The sequence below is a fragment of the Synchiropus splendidus genome, chromosome 18, assembly GCF_027744825.2.
Source record: "Synchiropus splendidus isolate RoL2022-P1 chromosome 18, RoL_Sspl_1.0, whole genome shotgun sequence".
Taxonomy (NCBI): domain Eukaryota; kingdom Metazoa; phylum Chordata; class Actinopteri; order Syngnathiformes; family Callionymidae; genus Synchiropus; species Synchiropus splendidus.
Window position 1 is genome coordinate 6,216,714 of NC_071351.1, and position 24,221 is coordinate 6,240,934.

The 24,221-nt window shown below is 57.0% G+C and overlaps 1 protein-coding gene across 5 annotated transcripts in view; it reads left to right on the plus strand.

Annotated features, from left to right (window-relative positions):
- The window catches only part of l1cama (L1 cell adhesion molecule, paralog a), a 28,852-nt gene that overhangs the window by 661 nt on the left and 3,970 nt on the right, over positions 1 to 24,221 (plus strand). For 3 of the 5 annotated variants that reach the window (XM_053848887.1, XM_053848888.1, XM_053848884.1), the window contains exons 2-24: positions 835 to 1,006; positions 1,375 to 1,439; positions 17,808 to 17,822; positions 18,002 to 18,104; positions 18,414 to 18,616; positions 18,946 to 19,071; positions 19,193 to 19,363; positions 19,817 to 19,931; positions 20,120 to 20,304; positions 20,378 to 20,509; positions 20,578 to 20,724; positions 20,793 to 20,904; positions 21,226 to 21,386; positions 21,452 to 21,611; positions 21,846 to 21,970; positions 22,197 to 22,298; positions 22,638 to 22,835; positions 22,912 to 22,982; positions 23,053 to 23,278; positions 23,340 to 23,455; positions 23,513 to 23,723; positions 23,807 to 23,929; positions 24,000 to 24,176. In XM_053848887.1, the coding sequence (XP_053704862.1) occupies positions 915 to 1,006; positions 1,375 to 1,439; positions 17,808 to 17,822; positions 18,002 to 18,104; positions 18,414 to 18,616; positions 18,946 to 19,071; positions 19,193 to 19,363; positions 19,817 to 19,931; positions 20,120 to 20,304; positions 20,378 to 20,509; positions 20,578 to 20,724; positions 20,793 to 20,904; positions 21,226 to 21,386; positions 21,452 to 21,611; positions 21,846 to 21,970; positions 22,197 to 22,298; positions 22,638 to 22,835; positions 22,912 to 22,982; positions 23,053 to 23,278; positions 23,340 to 23,455; positions 23,513 to 23,723; positions 23,807 to 23,929; positions 24,000 to 24,176 (3,136 nt within the window). In that variant the 5' untranslated portion in view covers positions 835 to 914. Of the gene's footprint in view, positions 1 to 834; positions 1,007 to 1,374; positions 1,440 to 17,076; positions 17,245 to 17,807; positions 17,823 to 18,001; positions 18,105 to 18,413; positions 18,617 to 18,945; positions 19,072 to 19,192; positions 19,364 to 19,816; positions 19,932 to 20,119; positions 20,305 to 20,377; positions 20,510 to 20,577; positions 20,725 to 20,792; positions 20,905 to 21,225; positions 21,387 to 21,451; positions 21,612 to 21,845; positions 21,971 to 22,196; positions 22,299 to 22,637; positions 22,836 to 22,911; positions 22,983 to 23,052; positions 23,279 to 23,339; positions 23,456 to 23,512; positions 23,724 to 23,806; positions 23,930 to 23,999; positions 24,177 to 24,221 lie in introns of those variants that run through there. The other 2 variants (XM_053848886.1, XM_053848889.1) reach the window with 2 other exon arrangements.

A 24,221-nucleotide genomic window follows, 5' to 3' on the forward strand; every position in this document is an offset into this window, starting at 1 on the left:
GGTGGGGCTTTCCTGCTGTGTTCAGTTGTCAGCCAGAGCTGCAGGACAAACGGGACGTGGCAGTTGCTGGACTGTCACCTGACCCCCGACCTTTCAGAGCATCTTCATCCTCATGCTCCGGGGTCGACTGAAGTGATTCGGACCCGTTCCCCCGTCCATCAGCCAGAGCCACGGCGCTGCGGGTCTGGGCCACAGGAAGTCCACTGAAGCGACCGGAGGTGATCTTCATGGTGGGAATGGCACGCCGCCGAGATCCAGGTGGAGTTTGCCTGGAAGGATTTCTGCCAGCAGCCAGAGTCTTCGTCGGGCTTCAAATATTCTTGAAAACAAAGAGTCACTGTGTCGCCGCCACAAGAGGAGCACTTGAACACAGCACCAGGAAATGACATCAGCAGACTGCCATCCATCAGATGTCTACTCTTGTTCCCCTCCCGCCCCGCCTCCCCACCTTTCATGGCTCTTAACCTGATGGACTGGACTTTTGCTGACAGAGATCTTCTCTCTGCCGTCAGTAGCTTCCTCTGCAGGATCCCTCCCTCCGCTGCGCCTCGCTGTCTCACTCCTCTGGCCTTCGTTCAGGCATCTTTCCTTTCTCCACCGTCACCTGCTCTTTGCTCTTCTTCTTCAGTCACACTGTCTTTCTTCCTTCGTTTCTCGCAGCGAGCACCTCTTTCCTGTTGCTCCTTTTTCTCAGCAATGTGACTGAGATTCGAAACCATGAAGCTCTGTGAAGCTGGCAGTTGTTAGATGAATCTGAAGGTTCAGGTGAATCCCTCACGCAGGTGTGGTCTCCATGACGACCAGCTTCATCACAACCTCTTCTTTGTTCCACAGCTCTGGCGTCCTTCCAGTCTCTTTGACTTTGACCTCTGACCCCTCCTGAGGATGCCAACGCCGAAACTGGCACATCCATCATGGGTCCCCTGTGGAGTCCCCTCCCTCGCCGGCCTGGACAAAGGAGGCGGGACCCGCAGGACGGCCAGGCTCCGAGGGGGAGGGGCTTCAGGTGAGGTCAGACACCTGTGAGTGTGGGTGGAGCTGTGGTCAGGAGACATGTCTCTGGAGGGTCGTCCGTGTGTGAGATCACAGCCGAGGAGTCCTGGCTCAGTGTTGCATAACAGAGAGCCTGGCGCCCCCCCAAACTTCTGAGGGGCTCACAGGTGGGGGGAGGGGGGAGTGGGGGAGGACAGCTGGACCTGCGTCCACCAGGAACAATGATGATCAGAGAGGAAGGGAGAGGGAGAGAGAGCAGGGAGGGGAGGGGCGGAGGCTGAGAAGAGGGGGTGATGTCACCTCCACGAGGGAGCCAATGAGAGCGAGGGAGGGAGGGGAGATGGAGCGACTGAAAGAGGGTGTGTGTTGCTCTCACTGCAGCATCAGCGCAGCCGCTGGACGGAGCCAGGAGCCGGAGGAGAGCAGCTCTGACAGACCCGCCGCAGGTGAGTCCCGCCTCACACGGGTCCCTGCCGTCGTACCCCCTTACCCCCCACCCCACCATGCACACACACACACACACACACACACACACACACACACACACGCGCGGTCGACGCACGTCTCCTCACGGTGCCGCTGAGCTTCTCACCTGCCGCTCACTCGCCGCGCGCAACAGGGTCCCAGCTCATCTTCATCCTCGTCTTCATCACTGCTTCGGTGTGTTACGACGTGTCGCTCCAGCTCAGTCCCACCAGCGTGTTGTCGTCGTCATCATCTTCATCATCTTCATCATCATCATCATCAATGGTCTTCTGACCTCACGTCTCGCCAGGGCTCTGACTGTGGGAGACCTGACCTGGGTGCGGTGGGTCTGAGTCACATGGTGCTTCATGACCTTCTGTCTCACTGCTGAAGCTTCAGCCATGTTCCTGGGAGCCACACACGTGTGTGCAACAGGCGCTGTGCTCTTCATCATCACCACCACCATCATCATCAGCGGCACCTGCTCTGTGGTGAGACGTGCCGAGGCTCTCCAGCGTGCTCCTCAGCTCAGTGTTCTGCTCGTCCTCAGTCTCCTCGCTGTCTGGACGATGCTCCACTGGTGGCGTGAGGAGCACCTCCACACCCGCCAGTCGGGAAGCCTGTCGATGTTTCCTCAGAACTGAGGGTGTGGTCAACGCCTGGAACAATAACAGTAACAACAGGTGTCATCGCTGATGTGGGAAGTTGGTCTTCCTGTCTCTCACGAGTCCAACAGCCGCGGCCAAGTGCCTGATCATCGGAATTCTGTGTGATTTGGAAGTGTGCTTGGTTTCACCACCACCACCACTTCCACCATCATCATCAAGTGGTCGATGTGAGCAGCTGCTCTGACTCCTGACGGAGACAAACCTCTGGCTCCTGTGGGTTGTGTGGACGACGCAGTTGGGCCCCGGATGTTGAGAGAAACAGGTGGAGGAGGTGGTGGAGACGTGGGCCTGGTGAGGATGAGGCTGCTGAAGGAGGAGGGGGACGACCTTGGGGCCCTGTGAGTGGAGGAGGAGCTGAGCACGGCACAATAAACCGTTGGAGATACCAAGTGACCACTCACAGCACATCTCCATGGCGACACGAGTGCCGGGTGGTTCTCGGTCCTTCACGCAGAGTGGAGGGGCCCCACAAGGCCCCTGGACCGCAGCTGTGTGCGTATGGGAGGCATGTGGGGCGGGGTCTCAGGTGGTGAGGCAGACCACGACTGGCTCACTGCCACGCTGCCGGGCTTTTCAGCCCTGTGACCCGGCCGAATCATCCTGGACCACAGTGTGGCCTGGTCCGGACTGGTGGCTCGGTCGAGACTCTGCCGAGCCGGTCAAGCACCAACACACCAGGGACTGACCCTCCTCCTGCCTTCTGAGCCACTGCACAGCAACGCTTGCAGCCTTCAGGTTGCCTCAGCCTGGAGGTTGCTTCAGCGCTCCCTCCCCGACCCGCAGGACACGTGCCGCCCCTCCGACATCCATAAACATCCTGCCAACACAATAGCCGAGCGCCGTGTTTGCCCCAGAGACGCGGCGCCGCTCGCATTATCACAGCGGCTCGTCTCCCTCTGACGCTCTGATTGAGCTGTTGGCTCACAGAGGAGGACGGCAGCTGGGATTTATGGAGGCAGGAATTGCCGCACTCCTTTGTTCAGCTCCTTCTCCTCGCTCGATGTTTGACTTGGACTCCTCCTCGTGGCTCAGGGACTCGTCCAGGTGGCTGCACTGTGGCGATAGCTCGGACGATTGGACCTTTGCCAGCTGCTTCTCTGGAACGTTCCATCACTCGAGCTGTGGTCAGCGCTTCACGTGCACTTCACATGCAGCGCTGCTATTCTGTGCTCCAGTTGAGTGTCTGGGTGCCTCCGTTAGCCTAGCGCTTCAGTTACCCGCCGCTTCCTGCCACAAGGTTCTACTCCAGAGACCTTGCTAGTTCAGCGACGACAGAAGTTCATCAAGCTAGCGCCTCCCTCTGCTGCCAGGCTGTGGAAGCTAGCCTCCTGTCAAAGTTGGCCGACGTCCTCCGCTAGCTTTACCCACTCAGCAGCTGCGCTGAATGAGCTAAGCGCTTGAGCTACATTAGCACTGGCGGCTAGCTTGGCAGTTTGTTTCACCATTGATGTGCTGGGACTTTCGAGAGCGTGGCAGATCTCCTGCAGGAGGGAACACGTGTTGACTGCCCCCAGGCCGCGTTGCCATGGAGACAGGTGTGGGTGAGGGTCACGTCTGCAGAAGGTCACCGCGGGAGGCGAGAGTCAGAGTCATGACTGAAGAGCATCATAACCTGGCTCGGCTCCAGGAGTCCTGCAGTGGAAGTGTGGGAGGATGGAGCTGGCCTGAGCCAGGCAGAGCGGCGGCGCCGCACCCGCCAGCTCCGGAGCCTCTCACACCTGAGCTGCCGCCGGCGCCTGTCTGGGGAAGGCTTGTGCCCAGTCATAGTCTGTGACAGAGAGGGGCACCTGCTCCAGGGCATGGAGTTCCAGTGTGAGTCAAAGCTGTGGCCTGTTGGAGTCCCCCCTCACTCACCCCCTCCTCCTGTCATGGCTGAGCCTGTTTGATTAGTGCATATTGGAGTCGTCCCCCTGGGTGTCAAGTGGGGGCCAGGGGAGGGGGGGCTGTCAACATGCTGTCAGGGTTTGGTGTGGAATACATTGAGGTGATTTAGGGAGCCAAGGCTCAGATGGATTGACAGGTCCACCTTGACTTAATGAAGATGGAGAAGTGGGGGAGGGGGAGGACGACAGAGCTCACGGGGGGAGGTCAGCAGAGGTCGGCGGACATCTGGAGAGGAGATGGCTGGGTCCAGAAGGTCCTGCACGAGGGGTTGTTCAAAAGCAGGTGAAGCCAAATGAACAGTCTGTGCTGGTCCACAGCTCGCCGTGCAGACGGACCCGGGCCATCCTGCAGCCCGCCCACAGATGACTTGATCCGTCAGCTGTCAGTCAAGGCGACGGCCTCTGCACTGATCTGTCTTCAGCGGCGCCGCACCGTCAGGCTGACGGCTGCGGGCTTCCTCCACTCAGAATCCTGGTGCTCTGGAGTGTGGTGCAGAAGAGCCTCATATATTCAAGTGTAATTTAGAAGATTGAGCGAGCTTCTTGTGGGCAGGAGAGTGAGAGAGAGGGAGTGAGGACAGGGGTCCCCAGAGAGTGAGCGGATATTGACTAAAACCTGACAGAGGAGGAGCGACTCACCGAGGCAGCGAGCGCGGCGGCGTGAGCAAAACACGCCTCTGCTGTTTCATGCTCCTCCCTGAGTCTTGTTCAACTTGAGCGACCCTGGCGCACAAGAGAAGTCTCTGTTGGGGCAGGGAAACCCCCGTCCAGCATCTGAGAGGCTGGATTGTCCCCTGCTGTCGGCCCAGCATGACCTTCTGTGGGAGCCACTGATTCATGTGATGAGTGAACTTGTGTGAGTCACACACTTCACTTGTTTGTCAAGTCTGTATGTACCATGCAACAGTTCAAGCCCCAGTTTTCTGAGTTCTGGTCCTGCTGAAAGCCTCAGATGAAAGTTGAAACCATCACTGATGTGACTCTTACGTCAATAAACAGTGCCGCAGTTGGAACGGCAGCAAACTTTTCCAAAAATGGAGCGACAGATGTTTGTGCAAAACGTGTTTCATAGATGGACGCTCAATGACGGTTCGTGTCATCGGCTCCACAACGTCAACAAGCAGGACTGTGGAACAAAACCCCGCAGATGGTACGAATGGCTCGCAGGACTTCAGCTCCCGAGCAGGTCACAACAACAACTGTCGCCACGGGAGTCACATCTGGTTCCACTGTCACCCGGGAGCGTGGTGTTTGAGGAGGAGCTTGAGATGTTTGGGCCACTGTTCCCGGGCCGGGGACCACGATGCTCTCCGGACCTGCGGATTGAGTGTTTGGAGGAGGAGGTTGAGGGTTGAACCCCTGCTGTGGTCACCGGTGTGGGCGCTGAGCAGAGATGGGCGATAACTTATACAATATCCCGCCAAACACAATCTCCACAATGACAATTCTGCATCTCACCATAAACTGGATAAACATGCGGCTCACTCACTGCTTCGGACCTGCACACATGGACATGACAAGGCCGTTTGACAGCCGACACCGCCGTGTGACAGTTGTGGAGAGTGTGGTGGACTTTGGTTCACCATCGTAGTTTGAAACTGATTTTTAATCCAGGGAACATTTGATCATGACTCTGGTCGACTCTGAGTCTCTGGATCCCTGTTTATTATATTAGATGGAGTGGTCCTCACAGGTTCTCTGACGCCGTCATCTGCCTTGGTTCACATCAACACATGCAGCTTTCCTGCAGCGCTGGTGAAAATAGTTGGCGATTGGACGGTATTGGCGTCGGCGTCCTCTTCCGCGTCCCCATTAGGGTTCACTGATCGCAGACACACTCTCACAGGCAGCGCTAATGCTACGTCCCGGCATCAGTTAGGGACCATCAACAAATTCTCAAAGTATTAGTGAAATATTAAATAAGACCAAGAAAAACAAGCATTTTGGGAGAGAGAATTGTGAAAATCTCACAAGAGAAAGGACTGACAGTTTGTATCATGATTTGGAGACTAGAATATGACGACATGATCATTTCTTCACATGATTTCTAATATTTCTTCAAGAGCATCTGGGAACTGTGTCCAGACTGCTCCACGGTTCAAGTCAACTGTTCAGAGACATGAGATACAGCAGACAGACGGCTCAATTTAACCTCTAAATAAAGCTGGCAGAGCAGTCAGTCAGACACCAGCGGCTTCTACCGGAGACCTGAAACATTGAATTTCTACACTTACTTCACTATTCTATTTAGACATAACACTGATAAGTTTCATCATAATACAGTTTCAAGAGAGACTGTTGCATCCAACATTTATCGTGATAACTTTTTTGGTCCACATCGCACATCCCTCGCACTGGGTCAGGGTGGGTTGGAGACCTGTGGAGCAGAGGGCTGAAGCTCGGTGTGTCCTGGAGGAAGCACCTCTGACAGCAAGGCTCTGGGTGTCTGGATGACCAGAGGTGATGCCATCGGTCGGTGTGAACGGATGTAAACGGGACAGACGTCTGATGAAAAGATGGGTGTAGCTTCATCTCCAGGCAGGCTGTGGTCAGAGCCGCTTGGTTGCCTCTCAGGTCTGAGAGCACGCGGGGCCCTTGAGATGAAGGAGACCAACACACACGGACTGAATTCATTGGTCTGCTCACTCAGGAGGAGCGTTGCTTCTCCGGTGACTGGAGTCTGTCGACCTGCCGGCAGCCTCCCGTCCTCCTCATAGTGACACGAGTTTGGGGAAGCACAGGCGCCGGCACACCTCCTGCAGGCCCCTCACTCTTGTGTCTTCTGCTGCGTCAGCCGTGATGTGTTCATCATCAGCGCTGGATTACACAGAGTGGGAGGCGGTGTGGCTAATCCCCAAACACAGCCTAATGTAATCTCACCTCCCGTGCCATCCTGTTTCACGCTCCACCCACAGCAGGGCCGAGTGTAGGCGGAGCCGCGGCAGTGAGACGGATGAGGTGCACGAGATAGGTCTGCACCTGCCTGCAGACGTGCATGTGAGCGAGAGGAACCCACGCCGGCCTCCGCCATCTTGCTCAGCTGTGAATGAGGCCACTGCTCGCTGGCGCCACCTGGACTGCTGCTGCTGTGACTCCCTCTCAGCTCGCTGTTTCTATAGTGATCAGCACTTATTGTTGCCACGGAGATCCTGAACCGCCGCGATGATGTGCGGCGACCTGGTGTTCCTCCTCTGCCGCTCAGTCCGACGGCTCCAGCAGGTCATGTGACTCTGTCCTGGTGCTAACACGAGCAGATGAAAGGTGCGATTCCCCTGAGGACTGCAGGATCACCAGTCAGGAGATATGGATCCACGGTGGCTGCAGATGTTAGGTCGGGGGAGGAGCAGAGAGATAAGGAGAGAGCGGCGTGTCGGGGCATCATTAACCAGCACCGCCAGCTCATTAGACACACGCCACGGCGGATCTCAACCTCAGGCCTGGGGGGGGGGGTGAGGTGTGTGGGGGCGCGCTAACCTTTTAATAATGTTGATTGTTCATAAACTGTGGCCGAGCTGGTGGCCACTGTGAGCAGATGGAGGAGGACGAGACCACGGGACGCTGAGGAGGAGCCGGAGCTGGTCACTCCAGGTCACCGTATTTCAGCCGGTCCTGAGCGGCGGACGTGTCAGAGACGGGTGTCACGCCGTTTTGCTGCTGTTTTTGGAGGAGACGTGAGCGGTGGTGCCACAGGGCTGTAGAGCCGACTGGAGCATGTGCTGAAGCAGAGTCTGTGTGGGGTGATGTGCCTCTGGGACCAGCACCGCCCTCGACCCATCTCTGTGTGGAGGGTTAGGGGTCGTGAACCCTGTTTGCTTCAGCATTCAGTTTTTAGTGTGACAGTGTCTCGTGTCAGTGACGGCAGAGGCACCAGAGAGGAAGAAAGGAGAAGACAAGCTGTTCTTGTGAGGACCGGTTCCTGATGTGAGGACTTTTGGCTTGGTTCAGGGTCAGCCTCAGTTTGAGGACGAAGACATCCAGGTTCCAGTTTGGTTGAGTTCAGGGGGACAGGCTGGGGAAAGGGCTACAGGCATGAGAGGTCCCCACTAAGAGAGACGAGCGTGTGTGTGTGTGTAGATATGTGGGACGTCAGAGTGTGTTGACCAAAGTCTCCATGAAATTCTCCTCAGCTGCGTGTGTAGCTGGAAGGAAAGGTCAGTGCCTTCATCTGCTTGCGGCCTCTCTGACCAAGCCGCGTGTGTGTGTCGCCTCGGCTACATTTGCCTGACTCAGATCGCTCTCACACACACACACACATGTGACGTCTTCCCTCTGGACACGCTGGAGAGACAGTCTGACTAAAACCGAATCCAGAGAGCATCCTTGGCCTGGGACGGTCTGGAAGTCGGATCCTGACGGCCCGAGTCCTGCGTCTCTGTGGGGAGGGGAGGAGGAGGAGGGCCTGAGGGCCAGTGTCGAGCGTGGTCTCTTCATAAAAGAGACGTTTTTGCTTATTCTGCCTCTTCCGCTGAACACACTTGTCTCAAACACACCTGGGAGGACAGGCACTTTGTCTCCCTGACAGTGAGGCTTGCTGGAAATAGCTCTGCATCTTAAAAATGTCACGTCCTTGATGTGGTCGCCGCGGCGACGGAGATGTGAGGAGGGGGATTTGCAGAGACAAGGGTCCGCAGCCGAGAGCCGGCTGGTCGCCTCTGATAACGGAGGAGCGGCGCCGGCCTCACTGGACCAGGTTGGACTGGTTTCAAAGCAGAGAGCGACGCTGCTGATAACAGAGGCAGTGGGAGACGCTCAGCCACTCCCCGGTCAGCGGGTCCCGTCGAAGCTCCCCCAACTGAGTCTGTCCAGCTTCCACAGATGCTGAGCACCTGTTGCTGCACGCGACATTGTCGAGTCTTCGCTCAGCTTCTCTTCTGTGGCTGGGTGATGCTGACATGTTGAGCAGAACTGTGCAGCACCGACAGGTGTGTCTCGCACCTCCCATCCTGAGCTACTCTCTCATCTGGATCCCCCTGTCTTCACCTGCAGCTCTGAGCTGCAAGGTCCATATCTGAGGAACACGGAACATCCAGCTGGGAGAGAGAGAGGTCTGGGCTGGTGTCCCCACCCTGATCTGCCGGTATCTGTGTGTGAGACGCAGACGAGGAAGTGAAACCAGGATAAAGAGTTGAAACAAGCTCACGCGGAGAATAGTTGCGGGGTGATTGGAGGCAGTCGGCGGGGACCTGGCAAAGGATGAGTGACAGGAAGTCAGGAGTCTTTCAAGCAGGAGGAAGAGTGAGAGACGGCGGAGACGAGAGATGAAGGTGAGAGGGGGAGGGGAGAGAGGATGGGGAGAGGGCGAGGCTGGAGTCAGGAGGTTGTCATGGCGACAGAGGAGGAGGAGGGAGGGCATCCTTCCGCTCCTTCCCATGCACACACGCGCTCACCAGCGGAGGGAGGAACCCCGAGTCCCGCAGAACAAAAGGAGAAGCCAGCGCTCCGTCAAGTCAAGCCGCGTCTGAAAAGTGAGCATCTTCAGGTCGGCCCTGTGTGAGTGAGGAGGCGGGAGCCGCGCTGGGGGGGGCGGGGCTTGACAAAGAAGCAGGACAAGGTGGTTTTTACAACCCAGTTTATATGAGGAGCTTCACGTGTCACCCAGAGGATCGACACCAATCCTCCTCCCCTGAGCTCAGTTCCACACTGCTGTGTGTGTGTGAGTGTGTGCTGCCATCTCTCCAGCTTGATTGACTGCCGAACCCCCTGAAACAGAGCCATCTTCATCAACTCCTCCAGCCCTCTGTACATAAAACAAGTGTGTGTGTGCTGGCGCTGCGGAAGCTTCCTGTTTTATTGCGTGTCTGTTGATGTCTCTCACACACACGCGGGAGCGACCGAAATAAGCGGATCCAAAACAACAAAGACTCCGCTGGGATCCTCTGCTGCGCCTTATATAACGTGTTTGTTTGAGGACGCCTGCCGAAGTCCAACTCATCTGAACTTGTGAGGAAGCAGACGCGATGAGTCAGCGGCTGTGACTCGACTGACGACTGGGAACCACTCAATTTGTTCAATGACTTGGTCTTGAATTGAAGGTTGGCTTCAGGTTCCTCTCCTGCCAGGTCTGGCTCTCGCTCTCACTCAGCCTCGGTTCTCTCCTCTCCGAGGGCCGAGATGAGTGTGAGGAGGAAGTTGCCGTCGTCGTGGAACCGGGCAAGGGATCGGGTCTGTGTGTGAGGCTGCAACTGGGCTCCTGTGAGGGTGGAGACCCAGTTCAGGCTCTGAGTGAGTGCTGACGTGACCTGTTAGTGACCGGCGACTGTGCGAGAGCATCCTTCCGTCTCTGTCATGATCTGAGCCCAGGTCCAGCTCTGGTGAAGGCAGCAGCTTCTGGTGTTGGCTGAAGCAACATGGCAGCGTCCCTCTCGCCGCGGCTGCACGTGTGTTTGCTCTGAGCGCCTCTCTCCTCTTTGCATGGTCCTGCCGTCATGTCCTCACAAAACCCTGCTCAGGGTGAGGATGAAAGGGCGGCTCGCCCACACAAAGCCGCGCTCTTCCAGCCGTTGGACCGCGCAGGTCTCCACATGCAAATGTGTCAGCAGATCAGCCTCCAGCTGCCTCCACCTCATTTCCCTGGAGCCTCTGAAAAGAGCCGAGCGCAGCGGAATGTCATTAGCAGGTTTGTCTCTGCTGCACGTTCACTGCTCGCTGAGTCCAAGTATGATGGCTTTATTCAGTCACCATGGCAACCTCAGCTGGACTGAGCAGAAGCCTCATGACAGCCGGACTCAGGGTGAGGCTCTCTGCTCCTCGTCCCTCACTGTCTTCTTCTTCTTCTGGCTTCTCACTTCAGAGGCAGCCACAGCGGATCATCTTCCTCCACCTCACCCTGTCCTCTGCTTCCTCTTCTCTCAAACCTACAAACCTCATGTGCTCCTTCACCACCTCCATCAATCTCCTCTTTGGCCTTCCTCTCCACCTTCTGCCTGGCAGTTCCAACCTCAACATCTTCCTACCAATGTATTGGCTCTCTCTCCTCCATACATGCCCAAACCATCTCCATCTCGCCTCTCTGACGTGGTCTCCTCAACACCTGAGCACATGTGCTGTCCCTCTGATCCTCTCCATCCTGCTCACTCCCAGAGAGAAGCTCAGCATCTTCATCTCTGCTCCCTCCAGCTCTGCCTCCTGTCTTTTCCTCCGTGCCACTGTTTCCAAACCATACAACGTTGCTGGCCTCACCACCCTTCTGGACACCCTTTTGTCACACATCACTCTTGAGACTTTTCTCCCATGATTCCATCCTGCCTGCACCTGCTTCTTCGCCTCTTCCTCACACGCTCCATGGCCCTGGACAGTTGAGCCTCAGTACTTCGAACCTCCCACCTTCTTTATCTCTGCATCTTGTCACTTCACCTGTCCACTTGGCTCCCTCTCCTTCACACACATGGATTCCGTCTTACTGTGGCTAACCTTCATTCCTCTCTTTTCTAAAACATACCTCCACCTCTCTAGCTTATCTTCCACTTGCTCCCTGCTATCACCACAGATCACAATCTCATCTGCAAACATCATGGCCCGGGAGGCTTCTTGTCTCACCACCTCCTCCCTCATTGTATCAGCCACTTATCCCCCGACCTCAGGGAGCAGCGCCCCCCACCTCCTCCCTCCTGCTCCAACACTTCAGGTCCCTGAAGCTCACTAGCTCGCTGGTGTTTCTAAACCCTTCCTCGCTGCGGCTCTGAGTCATGTCACTGAGAAAACCTTCCTGCCTCGACTTAACTGTGATACATTTCAGCGAGAAGTGGAGAGCTTTGATTCGATTGCGAGTTTCCTCAGAGGAAGACGGGAGGGGGAGAATTTGGGAGTGTATTGATCACAGTTATTACATCCTGAAGGGTCTGAGAGCCAGTTAAAGTCTTTACTGTCGAGTGTGTGTCTGTGTGTGTGAATCAGCATGAGGCCTCTGGTTCTTAGTTTCCACTCTGCCGCCTCAGCAGTTGCTCAGACATGCTGGACTCCTCCTGCTCTGGAGCTGGTCTCACCTCTCGCCCACACACACCTGATCCAGGTGAACGCACAGAGTGACGTGCCGTCTTTCCCTCAGATGAGGGTGGAACGTCGGCGGACAAACCTGTTCACTGTGAGCTCAGGAGAAGAGGAGCAGTGAAGGTCAGAGGACAGGAGGAAGTGGAAGTGTGTTCCTGGCGGCAGGCGCAGGAGAGGCTGAAGAGGAGGAGGAGGGGGGTGAACGAGGGAGAAGGTCAGACCTAATAGCTCCTCCACATAATTTCATCATGTCATGATTGCTGTACTCAGAGAGGAAGCATTAGCTCCACTGAAGCTTCTGCTGAGGAGCAACGCGTGTGAGTTCAGGCTGCAGGCAGGGCGTGTCTGTGAGGCCGCGCCGGAGTCAGTGCTCCCCACAGTGCGGGAAGGTTGGCTCCACCCTGAGCCCAATGCTGAGACTCAGCGAGTCCTGAATGGAGTCAGTTCCAGTGATGCACTCAGAAACGATGACGGCGTTGAGCTCATGTGACGGCGTGTCGCCATGGTAACGGTGAGGTGCGGGAGGAAACGAAAGCCTTCCATTCTCTTCTCCGTGTGTCTCCGTGGTTACGGCTGTTGTGCGTCACGTGACGTGTTTGAGCTGACCCACTCAAGAGTCTGCGCTGACCGCCCTAGCTGAGCGACTTGGAGGCCCCTGCAGGTCTCAGTGGGACCCATTTGTCTTGGTGTCCTGTCGCCCCCTGGATCTTCATTGGATCAGTGAGTGACAGCCAGCGACGTAATCTTGTTATCTCTGTCAGTGGTTGGCCTAAGTGAGTCACTGCCGCTCATGTGTTGAAAGCTGAGCGAGTCAGAGGGCCGAGGAACCTGATCCAGCCCAGATCATGACAGAGCTTTTACAGGTCACTGACCCTCGACCCTCATTCTGGGTGTTAGTGGCCCTCAGAAGTGACTGGGAACATGAGGCGGTTGCTCTGGAGACCATGAAGCGAACTGCTCTCACCAATCACTGTCCACGTTATCGTTTGTGTGAGCGAACGCAGGGAGGTCCTGACCTGGTCTGGTGACCTCTGACCTCTGCCGTCTTCCTTCAACAGTTGGTCCTGTCCTACAGCCCCACGCCTCCTCTCATCTTCGGACTCCTTTCTTCCTCCTGAAGTTTGAATTCTTCACAGCTTTGACATCGACCTTCACTTTCATCTATTGTCCTTCCTTCCTCTCTCCTCTTCTCCTCCTCCTGAATTATTCACCGCCTCTTTTATTCACATGAAAGCATCAATAACTCCATCACAACAGCCTGGAGATTAACCCGTGATCCGCTCCCTCTCACTGACTCAGACTCGTGGGGTTCAGTGGTGACGCCCACAGAGAAGCTGTGTGTGTGACTTCAGCAGTGATGCTGTCAACCTGTTTATGTGAGCAGCTGAATTTCGATGTGTGTGTGTGGAGGGGGGGGGTGATGGTGTTGCCATGGAAACCAGGATGGAGCTCTGCTCTGTTTCCTTCAGCTCTGTATTGAACTTTGACCCTCGGCGGAGCGTCGCAGCCAACCGTTGGACAGAGTGTTGGTCGAGAACTCGCGTCACACTGTGTCGGCAGGCGGAGCTCCGCGCCCATGCTAATGTGGCTATTGATCCATGTGCTGCCGGAGCTCCTTTCTCTCAGGCTGAATTTGCATTTGTTGTTCCACAAACACACTTGACCTTTGAGAGGAGATGGATGACCTGCTTCCACCTGGACTCCTCCAGCCAGATCATGTGCTGTCACACAGAGACAATGGTGGCTTCCTGGAAACACGTCCAACACGTGTGTGTCTTTCCAAAGACCAATCCAATCCTCTGGAGAGAACCTGACGACGGTGGGCACCAACAAGAGATGTCAGATCAAAGCTGAAGATGAAAGGATGACGGGAAAATAGCGCCGCAGCGACGATCACACCTTGGCAGCAGCACTTTGAAAAGCTATTAAAGAACCTGACGGGAGATAAGTGCTGGCACGGCAAGTCATTAAAGATCTGTGCCGCCGACTCGACTCGCGTCAAACCTGTGTTGTGCCAGTGTGCAACTGCTGTCTGGTGCTGTGATGTGATGTGTGTTCAGGGTCGCTTGGATCCTTGTCGTCACAGGTCAAACTCAGGTTAGGATCTTCAGAAGTGAGTCATCATGGCGACAGCGTTGTGTTCGCTGCCACCGCTGCTGAGGGTCCAGTCTCAGACCAAGACCCGCGAGTTCTCTAAGCCCACACTTGCGCTTCATCAACCTGATCTGTTCCACCTACGGCCACGAGATGGAGGCGTGGAGCTTGAAGAAGGTGCGCGTGGTGAGACGTGTCTGTTGCCGGGTGAAGTCTGCTGAAGCGGGACGGCCGAATGATCCAAGACCGTCTGGGCGACAGTGTGTTGGAGACTAGTCTCACTGCAACAGGCTCATGCATTAACTATGACCCAGCCAGGGAGACAGGGAGTTGGGGGGGGGGGGCTCCACCGCAGGTGATCACGGACCGCCTCGGTCTGAGACCAAATCATCTCTGCTGAGGGCGGCGAATGAATTATGAATTTGGGGGAATTTAGGGCAAATTGTGCCGACAGGAAGAGGCTCCATGAATAATTCATTCAGTCAGGGGTCTCATCATGGGCCCCCCACCGACATCACCTTGTTCCTGAAGCCCCCCCCTCGTCCCGTCTACCATCTCATGACCCCAGCTCTTGCGCCCAGCCGTTCCTCACTTGTCACTCCCACACCATGTTCATGGGCAGATCTTACTGCCTGTCTTTCTTCTGCTTGACGTTTCCCTGCACACTGGGACCCTCGGGGGGTGGAGGGGTGACGGGGGGGCATGTATTCATTTATTTTTCTCCCCCCTTCGGTCCTGCAGTCGCTCCGCTCTGACACATCTTCACAGCTGGAGGTGTTTCATTATTGAGGAGGGCAGCACGACAGGAAGCAGAACCAGCAGCTCTCGGGCCTGACTTCCTCTGCTGAGCTCGGGCCCAGACCCCGGGTCACTGCCGGAGCCGAGGCTCTGGTCAGCGGAGGAGGCGGACCTGAAGAAGAAGCCCTGCTCAGGGACGGTGGCGGAGCTTCTTCCTCAGCTTCCTTCAACCTTCACTCCTCCGTCTCAGCAGCAGTTGGGGTGCGTTCCACTCTGCACCTGTGCTGTGGTGTGCCACCTGCTCAGGCCAACTCTGCTGACTTCTTCCTGCCCCGGCGCTGGTGGAGCCCGGGGCTCTGAGACCTCCTGTTTCAGACGTGTGTGGAGCGCGGTGCTGCAGAGTCTCGTGCATGTGAGCTGCTTGATGTTGAGAGGAAGTGAACGTGTGAAACCTCTGAACGCCGTGTTGCTCGCACCCCTCCTCCCCCCCGCCACAGCTCAGAGCGTGTTTATCCTGGAGATCCGTGACAACGCCCTGAACACTGGCTCCCGCTCATTAGCATGTTTCGCACCACAGCCAGTGCAGATCTGTGGAAAAGAGCGAAGCAGTCTGAGCGTCTGGTAACTCCGCCAGCGTGATGCTGCGGGTCTTTACTGTTGACTCTGAAGGCGGCTCGTGAATTATTCACCGTGTTGTGCGAGCGAGGACACGGCCGCGCCCTCGCCATCACAGCCTCTGATCGCAGCACGTCCTGGCCCTGACCCTTGACCCCACCAAGTCAAGCAGCTAACAGGTCTGAGATTGGATCTGTGAAACAAGTGGTGGTGACACAAAGGTTGTTCATGTGACTGAAGCGTCTCAGCTGCTGCCGCTCTTCTCCTCCTCCCTTCTTCCTCAGAATAACTGGGTTTCAGTGGGTCCTGGTGAAGGTAATCCGTGTGTGTTGGAGGGTTAGGTTTGGGGGAGAGGCTGGGGAAAGGTGAGCGGTCCCCACAAGACTCAAAAACACGCCAGTGTGTGTGTGTGTCCGCTACTCTGAGAAGCTGTTGTCTGTGACCAACATGTCTTCTCTGGTTCAGCCAGCTGGGACCTGATGTTGTGTCGACGCCTCCCTGCCGTCGCTCACTCACAATTATCCTGTTCCCCTCTGCTGCTCATATTCCAGAGGATTCCGCTCCACTTCCTGCCCGGGACCCAGCGGAGCGAGCCGTTTGATCTGTCTGATCTTCCTTGTCTGAGTGTGTCTGCTGGCGCTGTCTGTCCAAGCAGGACTGTGTGTGTGTGTGTGTGTGTGTCGTCGCCGTCCTCTGCCGTCCTGTTGCCGTCCTCTGTCCTCCTCCATCATCATGGTGACCCTGAGGAAAGGTCCCACTGTGGCACGTGGGACTGAAGAAGAAGCGTGTGTGTGTGTGTGTGTGTGTGTGTGGAGAGTTCCCAGCTGTTAACCCTGGTCCTGCCTCCTCCCTGCTCCTGTCTGGTGTGGTCCCTCCTCACCTGTCTCCTCTCAGCATCTCTCTGTTCTGCTCCTTCCCCTCCTGCACCTCCACCTTCTCCTGACTAGATCAGCTCAGGGAAACCACTCAGCTCTGCTGTTAGCTTGACCAGCGACACGCACATACTCTCACACACACACACACACACACACACACACTTACACTTGTAGCTCTGTCATTATGAGGACCTCTCATGGCCATCGCCCTTTCCCCAGCCGCTCCCCCTCAACCTAACCATCCCAGTTATTTTGATGTTTTCACCCTCAAAACGCTCTGTGGACCGGCTTGGTCCACACAAGAATATAAATCCATGTACACACACGCACACACTTGGGTGAGTGTGCTGCGCTGCTGTTGGGTGGTCGGAGCTCAGAGAAGTGTGTGTGGTGGTCCTCACTGTGAAGGCCCTCTCACCCGTCCTCATCCACATGAGAACCTTCATGCTGTGGCCTGAACAGGATCCAAGGGAGCGGATGGAGAGTGGTTGGTCTGGCTCAGGCCTGGACTGATCGGTGGCTGGTTCACCGCCGGCGTATCAGGTGCAGATCTGAAGATCCTGGCCCACCAGCTCCATGCTCACTCTCCATCCATGTCTCGCTCACCGGGGGGCGCTTGGGCTCTGACTCCATATGGAGCGGGATGTTTAGGCACCTTCCTGGTTGAGGTCTGACCACATGCTTTTCCCGTCCTGACACATGGCCCTCCCTCCTCCCGCGACCTTGACTCACCCCCCCTCCCATCTCCTTCTGTTCCAGACTCACAGTGGCCCAGGCCTGCGTCTCCTCTCCCTGCAGCGTGACGTCTCTCTGGAGCCATGACTCGCACGCAGCGACAGCAGGTTGGCAGAAGGAGGCGGTGCACCGCCCCCTTCCTGCTGCTCCTGCCCCTGGTTGCCCAGGCAGCTGTAGACATCCCCCCCCTATGTGAGTACACAACCTGACACCACAGAGGGCGTCTCAAGGTCACACTGCCACGCTCTCTGGTCGTCATAGCAGACAGCCACACGCTTTCTTCTGCTTGTGTTGGTCACTGTGGTCATGTGACTGGCTGTGTTGTCCTGCGTCTAGTTACACTGTCATTGATCGGCCGCAGTATTGACCAGCACCGAGTTGTTTCGGCAACAATTAGTTAAAACAAAGAGAAGCTCCGCCCACTTTCCACACCACAAACCTCCTATAAATCTGGGGGCGAGGTGAGGGGGCGGGGCTTCTGAGTAAGATGAAGAGGGAGAAGATGGAAAGGTCAAAGTGTCGTGCTGCAGTTTGATCAGCAAGTTTGTATGTAAAGATTTGTTTGTAAAGATTTTCCGATGAAGAAGAAGGCGAGAGTTATGACTGGAAATGAATGTTGAAACTTGTGAGGAACCTGTGCGCGTGGGTGGGGATGGTATCACGCCGTGCTCAGGTGAGGTTCCGTGTGTCGCTGTGGTTCTGATGAAGTCTTCCTCTCCTCTCTCTCCTCCTCCTCCTCCTCCCTCGGACGACAGACTACAACGATGAGAGTAAGTGCTTTTACCTTTACAACATCAACGTTCCTCCGTCAGGCTGTTGGTCCTGTGGGTGAGGAGGTGGGGTGGGGAGCTCTCTCCTCCTCCTCCTCCTCTCCTGCAGACATCATAATTTCCTCCCCTGGAGGATCGTGTGTGGCCTGCCTTGTGTCTGAGGGACCCGTGTGCTGCAGTCCGCAGGCCGCCGACCATCCTCACCCAGCCGGAGTCAGTCACCGTCTTCAGCGTGGAAGACCTGGTCATGAGATGCGAGGCCTCTGGAAGCCCTCCTCCCATGTGAGTGTGCAGGCACCCGCCTCAGTAACTGGGTCAGCCTCTCTTTCTGCTCACATTTCTAAGGATAAATGGCGAGTTTCTCCTTGAGTCCTCGTCCGGCCGCCTCGCATCAGTATTCCAGCCGCTCCTCCTTCAGCAGGGTAAACACCATTAAGCCCTGCAGCAATCTCCCGAGTGTTAGCTGAAGGAGAGGACGGCTCTGTGCCAAGTAAAATGGACTATTTCAATTAGAGAGAGTGAGGGGGGGGCGGCCGGCGAGCACCTTGATGGAGTCTGACTCTGACAGTGACGTCTTGCGTCTGCTTCAAGTTTCCGCTGGAGCAAAGACGGGGAGGAGTTTGACCCGAGCAACGACACAGAGCTGAAGGTGTCGGAGAGCCCCAGCACCTTCGCCTTCTACACGCTCAGCAACACCATGGAGCCTCTGAAGAAGTACCAGGGCACCTACACCTGCTTCGCCTCCAATGACCTCGGCACCGCCGTCTCTGCTGACGCCGTCCTGCGGATCGAAGGTGAGACGCCATCACAGTCGCTGGCCTCCAGACTCAGACCGTGACTCTAGGGTCGAGTCACAGTCTGAGTCTTGGCCAGCTGTCGGTCTGCAGCTCCACCTCACGCTGAGACCACAACAGACTCACATCCCTCGGCCTTGGGCGCCTCTGCCTCACCCACCTGTGAGACGGCACCGTCGCCCTGACAACGGTTTCCTGAGAAACGCTCTCCGGCTGACGTCACGTGGAGCAGCTCAGCCGGCGCTCGGGGGTTTCGTCCTCCGTGACACCTGCAGCGGGAACTCAAACCCGACACTCTTCCTCTGTTGACCTGTTGCTTCCTCCTCCAGTTCCACCGTCGCAGCAGAAGGAGAAGAAGATGCAGGTGATGGAGGCGGAGGAGGGGCGCAGCCTGGTGCTGAACTGCAACCCCCCCCAGAGCTCCATGGAGCCCATCATCCACTGGATGGACCAGAGTGAGTTTATGAGACCTCCATCACTTCCTGAAGCACATTAGGGCTCATGCATTTATTTATCCGCCACTCCTCTTGCCTTCCGCTCGCCGTGCGTCCGGTTCTGACCCGTCTCGCTCCGCAGGTTTGCACCACATCCAGCTGAGCGAGCGAGTGATGGCGGGGAGAGATGGAAACTTGTATTTCGCCAACTTGGAGCCCAAGGACTCCAGAAACGACTACACCTGCAACGTGCAGTACCTGGCCACCCGAACCATCCTGGCCAAGGAGCCCATCTCTCTGACCGTCACCCGCTGTGAGTACTGACCAGTCCTGCCTGGACCTGCTGCTAATCGGCTCAGAGGAGCCTCCGCGGGCCCAAATCAGAGCTACTCAGCAGTCAACTAGCTTGATTTCGACCCTCTCAACTCATGGCAACTGAACTATGTTCTCCCACCACATGACCCACTGGGCTTCAGCAGGAAACTCACTTGCACACACATGAGTAGCTCTATCCTTGTGGGGACCTCTCCTGGCCATCGCCCTTTCCCCAGCCTCTCTCCCTGAACCTGACCGTCCACAATACACCCAGCCAGTTATTTCCACCCTCAAATTGAGGCTTGAAAAGTCCCCACAAGGAAGTGTGTTTCCTAGAATTGGTTCTCCCATGTACAGTTAAAGCAGGTAGACACACCGTGTCATGGCTGGACGTGAAGAGATTCATAGTCTCTCTCCCTCCCTCCCCTTCCCCCCATCTCTCCTCCTCCAGCCAACTCGGTGCTGAGGAATCGAAGGCCTCACATGATGCGACCGTCTGGAGCCCACAGCACTTACCAGGCTCTCCGGGGCCAGACGCTGGAGCTGGAGTGCATCGTCCAAGGCCTGTGAGTGTGTGTGTGTGTGTGCGTCCCTCAGGGGGTCAATCCCACCTGCCCTCCTCCTCCTTCTCCTCCCTCTGTCCATCCCATCATCTCCTCCTGGCCTGGCCTACATTCCTTGACTCTGCTGCCTCCTTCAATGAGCGTCTCCCATCTTCACTCTTCCTCTCCACCTCTGGCTTCCTGACCCACAGACCCACTCCAAAAGTGTCCTGGCTCCAGAAAGACGGTGAGATGTCGGAGAGCCGGACGTCCCGCAGGATGTCCGACCGCCGTCTGCTCTTCACCAACATCTCTGAGGCTGACACCGGAGAGTATCAGTGCATCGCCTCCAACTCTCAGGGGAAGATCACTCACACCTACTCGGTCTTTGTGGAAGGTGGGGCTCACAGGGGAGGGAAGGATCCGCTCATGTGTGAAGGAGGACTCAGTAACGCCCGTCTGCCTCACAGCTGCCCCCTACTGGACCAAAGAGCCAAAGAGTCAGCTGTATGCCCCTGGTGAGACGGTCAGACTGGACTGCCAAGCTGACGGGATCCCCACGCCAGTCATCAGCTGGACCATCAACGGAGTGCCTCTGTCATGTGAGCCCTCCTCCACACACACACACACACACACACACTGGCGCGCTGTGACGTCCCTCCCTCCTCAGCCACTGCCAAGGAGCCCCGACGAACTCTGACCTCAGGCGGGTCTCTGATCCTGAATGACGTGAACTACGGAGACACGGCCGTCTTCCAGTGCCGGGCCTCCAACAGACACGGAGCCATCGTCACCAACGCCGTCGTCCATGTCATCAGTGAGTCAGCTGCTGCGTGTGTGTGCGTGTGCGTGAGAGTCTCACTGGTGTGTGTGTGTGTGTCTCAGAAATTCCTCCTCAGATCCTGACGGACGACGCCATCACCTACACCTTCATCGAGGGCAGCGACGCCCTCCTGGAGTGTGACAACTTTGGATCCCCCAAACCCAAGGTCACATGGTGAGGCCCCCCCACACACACACACCTTCAGACCTCGTCACTTCCTGTTCAGCTCTGAGGAATCTTCATCGTCCCTGACAGCTGGCTGTAGATTAATCATCATATAATCCATCAGATGAATGAGATTCACTCAGAGTTGAAGAGATCAACTCAAGACGAAGCCGCTCAGGGTCACCTAGCCCCTCACCTGGCCCCTGCGGGGAGCCAGTCCACTCCTACAAATACGGACTGGAACAAAAGCCGGTGCAGTTCCAGAGAAGCCATGATGTTCTGACCTGGTGTGTCTGACTGTGTGTGTGTGTGTGTGTGTGACGTCTCCAGGGTGAGCAGCAGCACGTCCTCTCTGCTCGCGGACTCCAGGTTCAACCTGCTCACCAGCGGGGGTCTGGAGATCTGGAACGTCAGCCGTGAAGATGTGGGTCTGTACACCTGCTCGCTGCAGAAAACCAGCCTGTTCATCAGTGCGGAGCTGCAAGTGCTCAGTAAGTCCCCCGCCTGGCTCCGAGCCTCAGGCCCGGCCCCTCACCTCCTGACTCTGGCCCTGCAGACCGCACCGTCATCCTGTCGCCGGCGCAGGCTCTCAGGGTTCAGCGAGAGGAGAGCGCCGTCTTCACCTGTCTGGCCGTCGCCGACCTCAAACTGGACCCGCCGCAGATCCAATGGAGGAAGAACAACCAGAAGCTGTTTGTGAAGAGGAACGATGAGAAGTGAGCAGCTCGCCGAGGGCCGAGAGACCAGAGGGAGGTGGAGTCAGCAGGTCTGCTGTTAGAGGCGCAGAGTGAGGGGAAGGCATCTGCAGTGGGAACAAAAGTGGGACAACCTTGAAAGATGAACAGTGTGGGGGTTTACAGAGTAGTTTACACAGTAGCTGCTGCTCCATTTTATCCGCCGCCATCTTGGTCACATGTCAAAGTCGGTCTGCTCAGTGCTGGTCTCCACAGGTACCAGATGGAGGGCCCCAACTTGATCGTGGTGAACACCACTCCAGAGGACGAAGGCCTCTACACGTGTCAGGCCATCACCAACATGGACAAGGCTGAGGTCAACAACACACTCATCGTCTATGGTGAGCTCCAACCACCTGATGCTGATGATGATGAAGATGGTGATGATGATGGTGGTGATGAAGATGATGGTGGTAGTGAAGATGACGGTGATGGTGATGGTGATGGTGATGAAGATGATGGTGATGATGATGGTGATGATGAAGGTGATGATGAAGATGATGGTGATTAAGATGATGATGATGATGAAGATGAAGATGATGGTGATGATGATGGTTCTGCCCTCAGACCGGCCCGACCCCCCCTCAGCCCTCCAGATCAGCGAGAGCAAACACAGACGCCTGACTCTCAGCTGGACTCCGGGAGACGACCACCAGAGTCCAGTTCAAGGTGCTGACTCCATCCATCCATGTCGACCAGTGGGATTCCTGTTCGTGTCACTTACACTTAGTTTTCTGCCTGACTTCAATTCGTCTGTGAAACCTGGGGGTTTTCAGTGTGACGTCAATGGACAGGACGCAGTTGAAGTTTCCATGTTTCTGTTCACGCAGTTCTATCCAGCTAAAGTTTAGTGGCTGCCTCATTCAAGAGACTGGGTTTGACATGGAAAGAGGGACGAGGCTGAGGAACTGTTGTGTTGCTGCGTGTCAACCTGTGATGTCCCGCTGACGGGAGGGGCTTCAGTGGAGCTGTTCTCTGTGGTGACAGACTGTGCTCTCACCCTCTCAGAGTTCCTGGTGGAGTTTGAGACCCAGGAAGCCAAAGATGGGGAGTGGGAGGAGCTGAAGAGAGTGGGCGGCGGCTCGCCCAGCACCTCTCTCTCCCTCTGGCCCTTCATGTCCTACCGCTTCAGGGTCACTGCAATCAACGAGGCCGGCAAGAGCGCCCCCAGCAGGCCGTCCGATCTTCACCGCGTAGCTGCAGAGGGTGAGAGGGCACTCTTCTGTTCGCCTGTGGCCACTGAAGGTACTGCAGTCCTGACCAGGCCCCTGCTTTCTTCCAGCCCCGGACATGAACCCCGCAGACGTCCGCAGCGAGTCCACCGACCCCGACACGCTGCTCATCACCTGGGAGGTAGAGGGCGCCGCCGCCACAAGAGCTCACTCTCACCACTTCAGTCTGACCGCCGGTCGTCTCGCCACAGGAAATGGACCAGCGCAACTTCAACGGGCCCGACTTCATGTACCGCGTCATGTGGCGGCGCGTGCTCGGAGAGGGACCCGACTGGCACAGCAACTACACCACGGCACCGCCGCTGCTGGTCACCGGCACCGGAAACTTCTCCGCCTTCGAGATCAAAGTGCAGGCGGTCAACAGGAAGGGGGACGGGCCTGATCTGGACCCGGTGATCGGCTACTCTGGGGAAGATGGTGCGTCTCTGAGTGCTGCTCTCCAGACTCCTGTCCTTCACCGCCTCTGTCTCCATCCCAGTCCCGCTGGAGGCCCCAATGGATGTCGCCGTGGAGATGCTGAACAGCACGGCCATTGAGGTGACGTGGGCCGCCGTGGACCAGTCCACCGTCCGGGGCCGGCTGCTGGGCTACAAGGTAGGTGCCACGCTCTCTCGCACGTGCTCCGGTGACCTGCTTCACCCGCATGTCCAGATTCATCTGACCCGGGTCGGGACCCGGGGCCACCTCAGGGGCCGGCGGGCCCGAGAGCCCACGCTCACAGTGCTGACCGGAGCCGGCGAGCAGAAGAAGGTGATCGCCAACCTTCGACCGTACTCGCGCTACAAGCTGGCGGTCAACGTCTTCAACAGCAAAGGAGATGGGCCCCCGTGTGAGACCCTCGGCTTCGACACCGAGGAGGGAGGTGAGGCTGCGGAAGAGGGGCGTCCCGTGAGGGCAGCCCGAGCTCTGGGGTGGTGACCCTTGGCATCTTTGTCTGGTGTCCAGCTCCCGGTCCGCCCGACTCCTTGACCCTGGAGAGTCCGTCTGAGTCCGAGATGACGCTGCGATGGAGCCCGCCCAGCCAGCCCAACGGCATCCTGCTGGGGTACGAGCTGCAGTACCAGCGCAGTGAGTGTCGGGGAGTGCGGGGGGTTTGACCTTGTCCAGGACGCCAGCGTCTGATTCGGTGTCCGCTCAGTCTCAGAGAGCGACAACAGCCCCACGCAGGTGGAGAACATCCACGACCCTGCCGTCAGCCACCTCAGCCTGAAGGGCCTGGACCGCCACAGCCACTACCGCTTCTACTTGAGGGGGCGCACCGCTGCGGGGTACGGGGAGGCCGCGGTGAAGGAGGGCGCCACCACGCTGGAGGGAGGTGCGCCTCGGCTTGTTTAGCGCATAGACGGTGGACGGAGGCCGG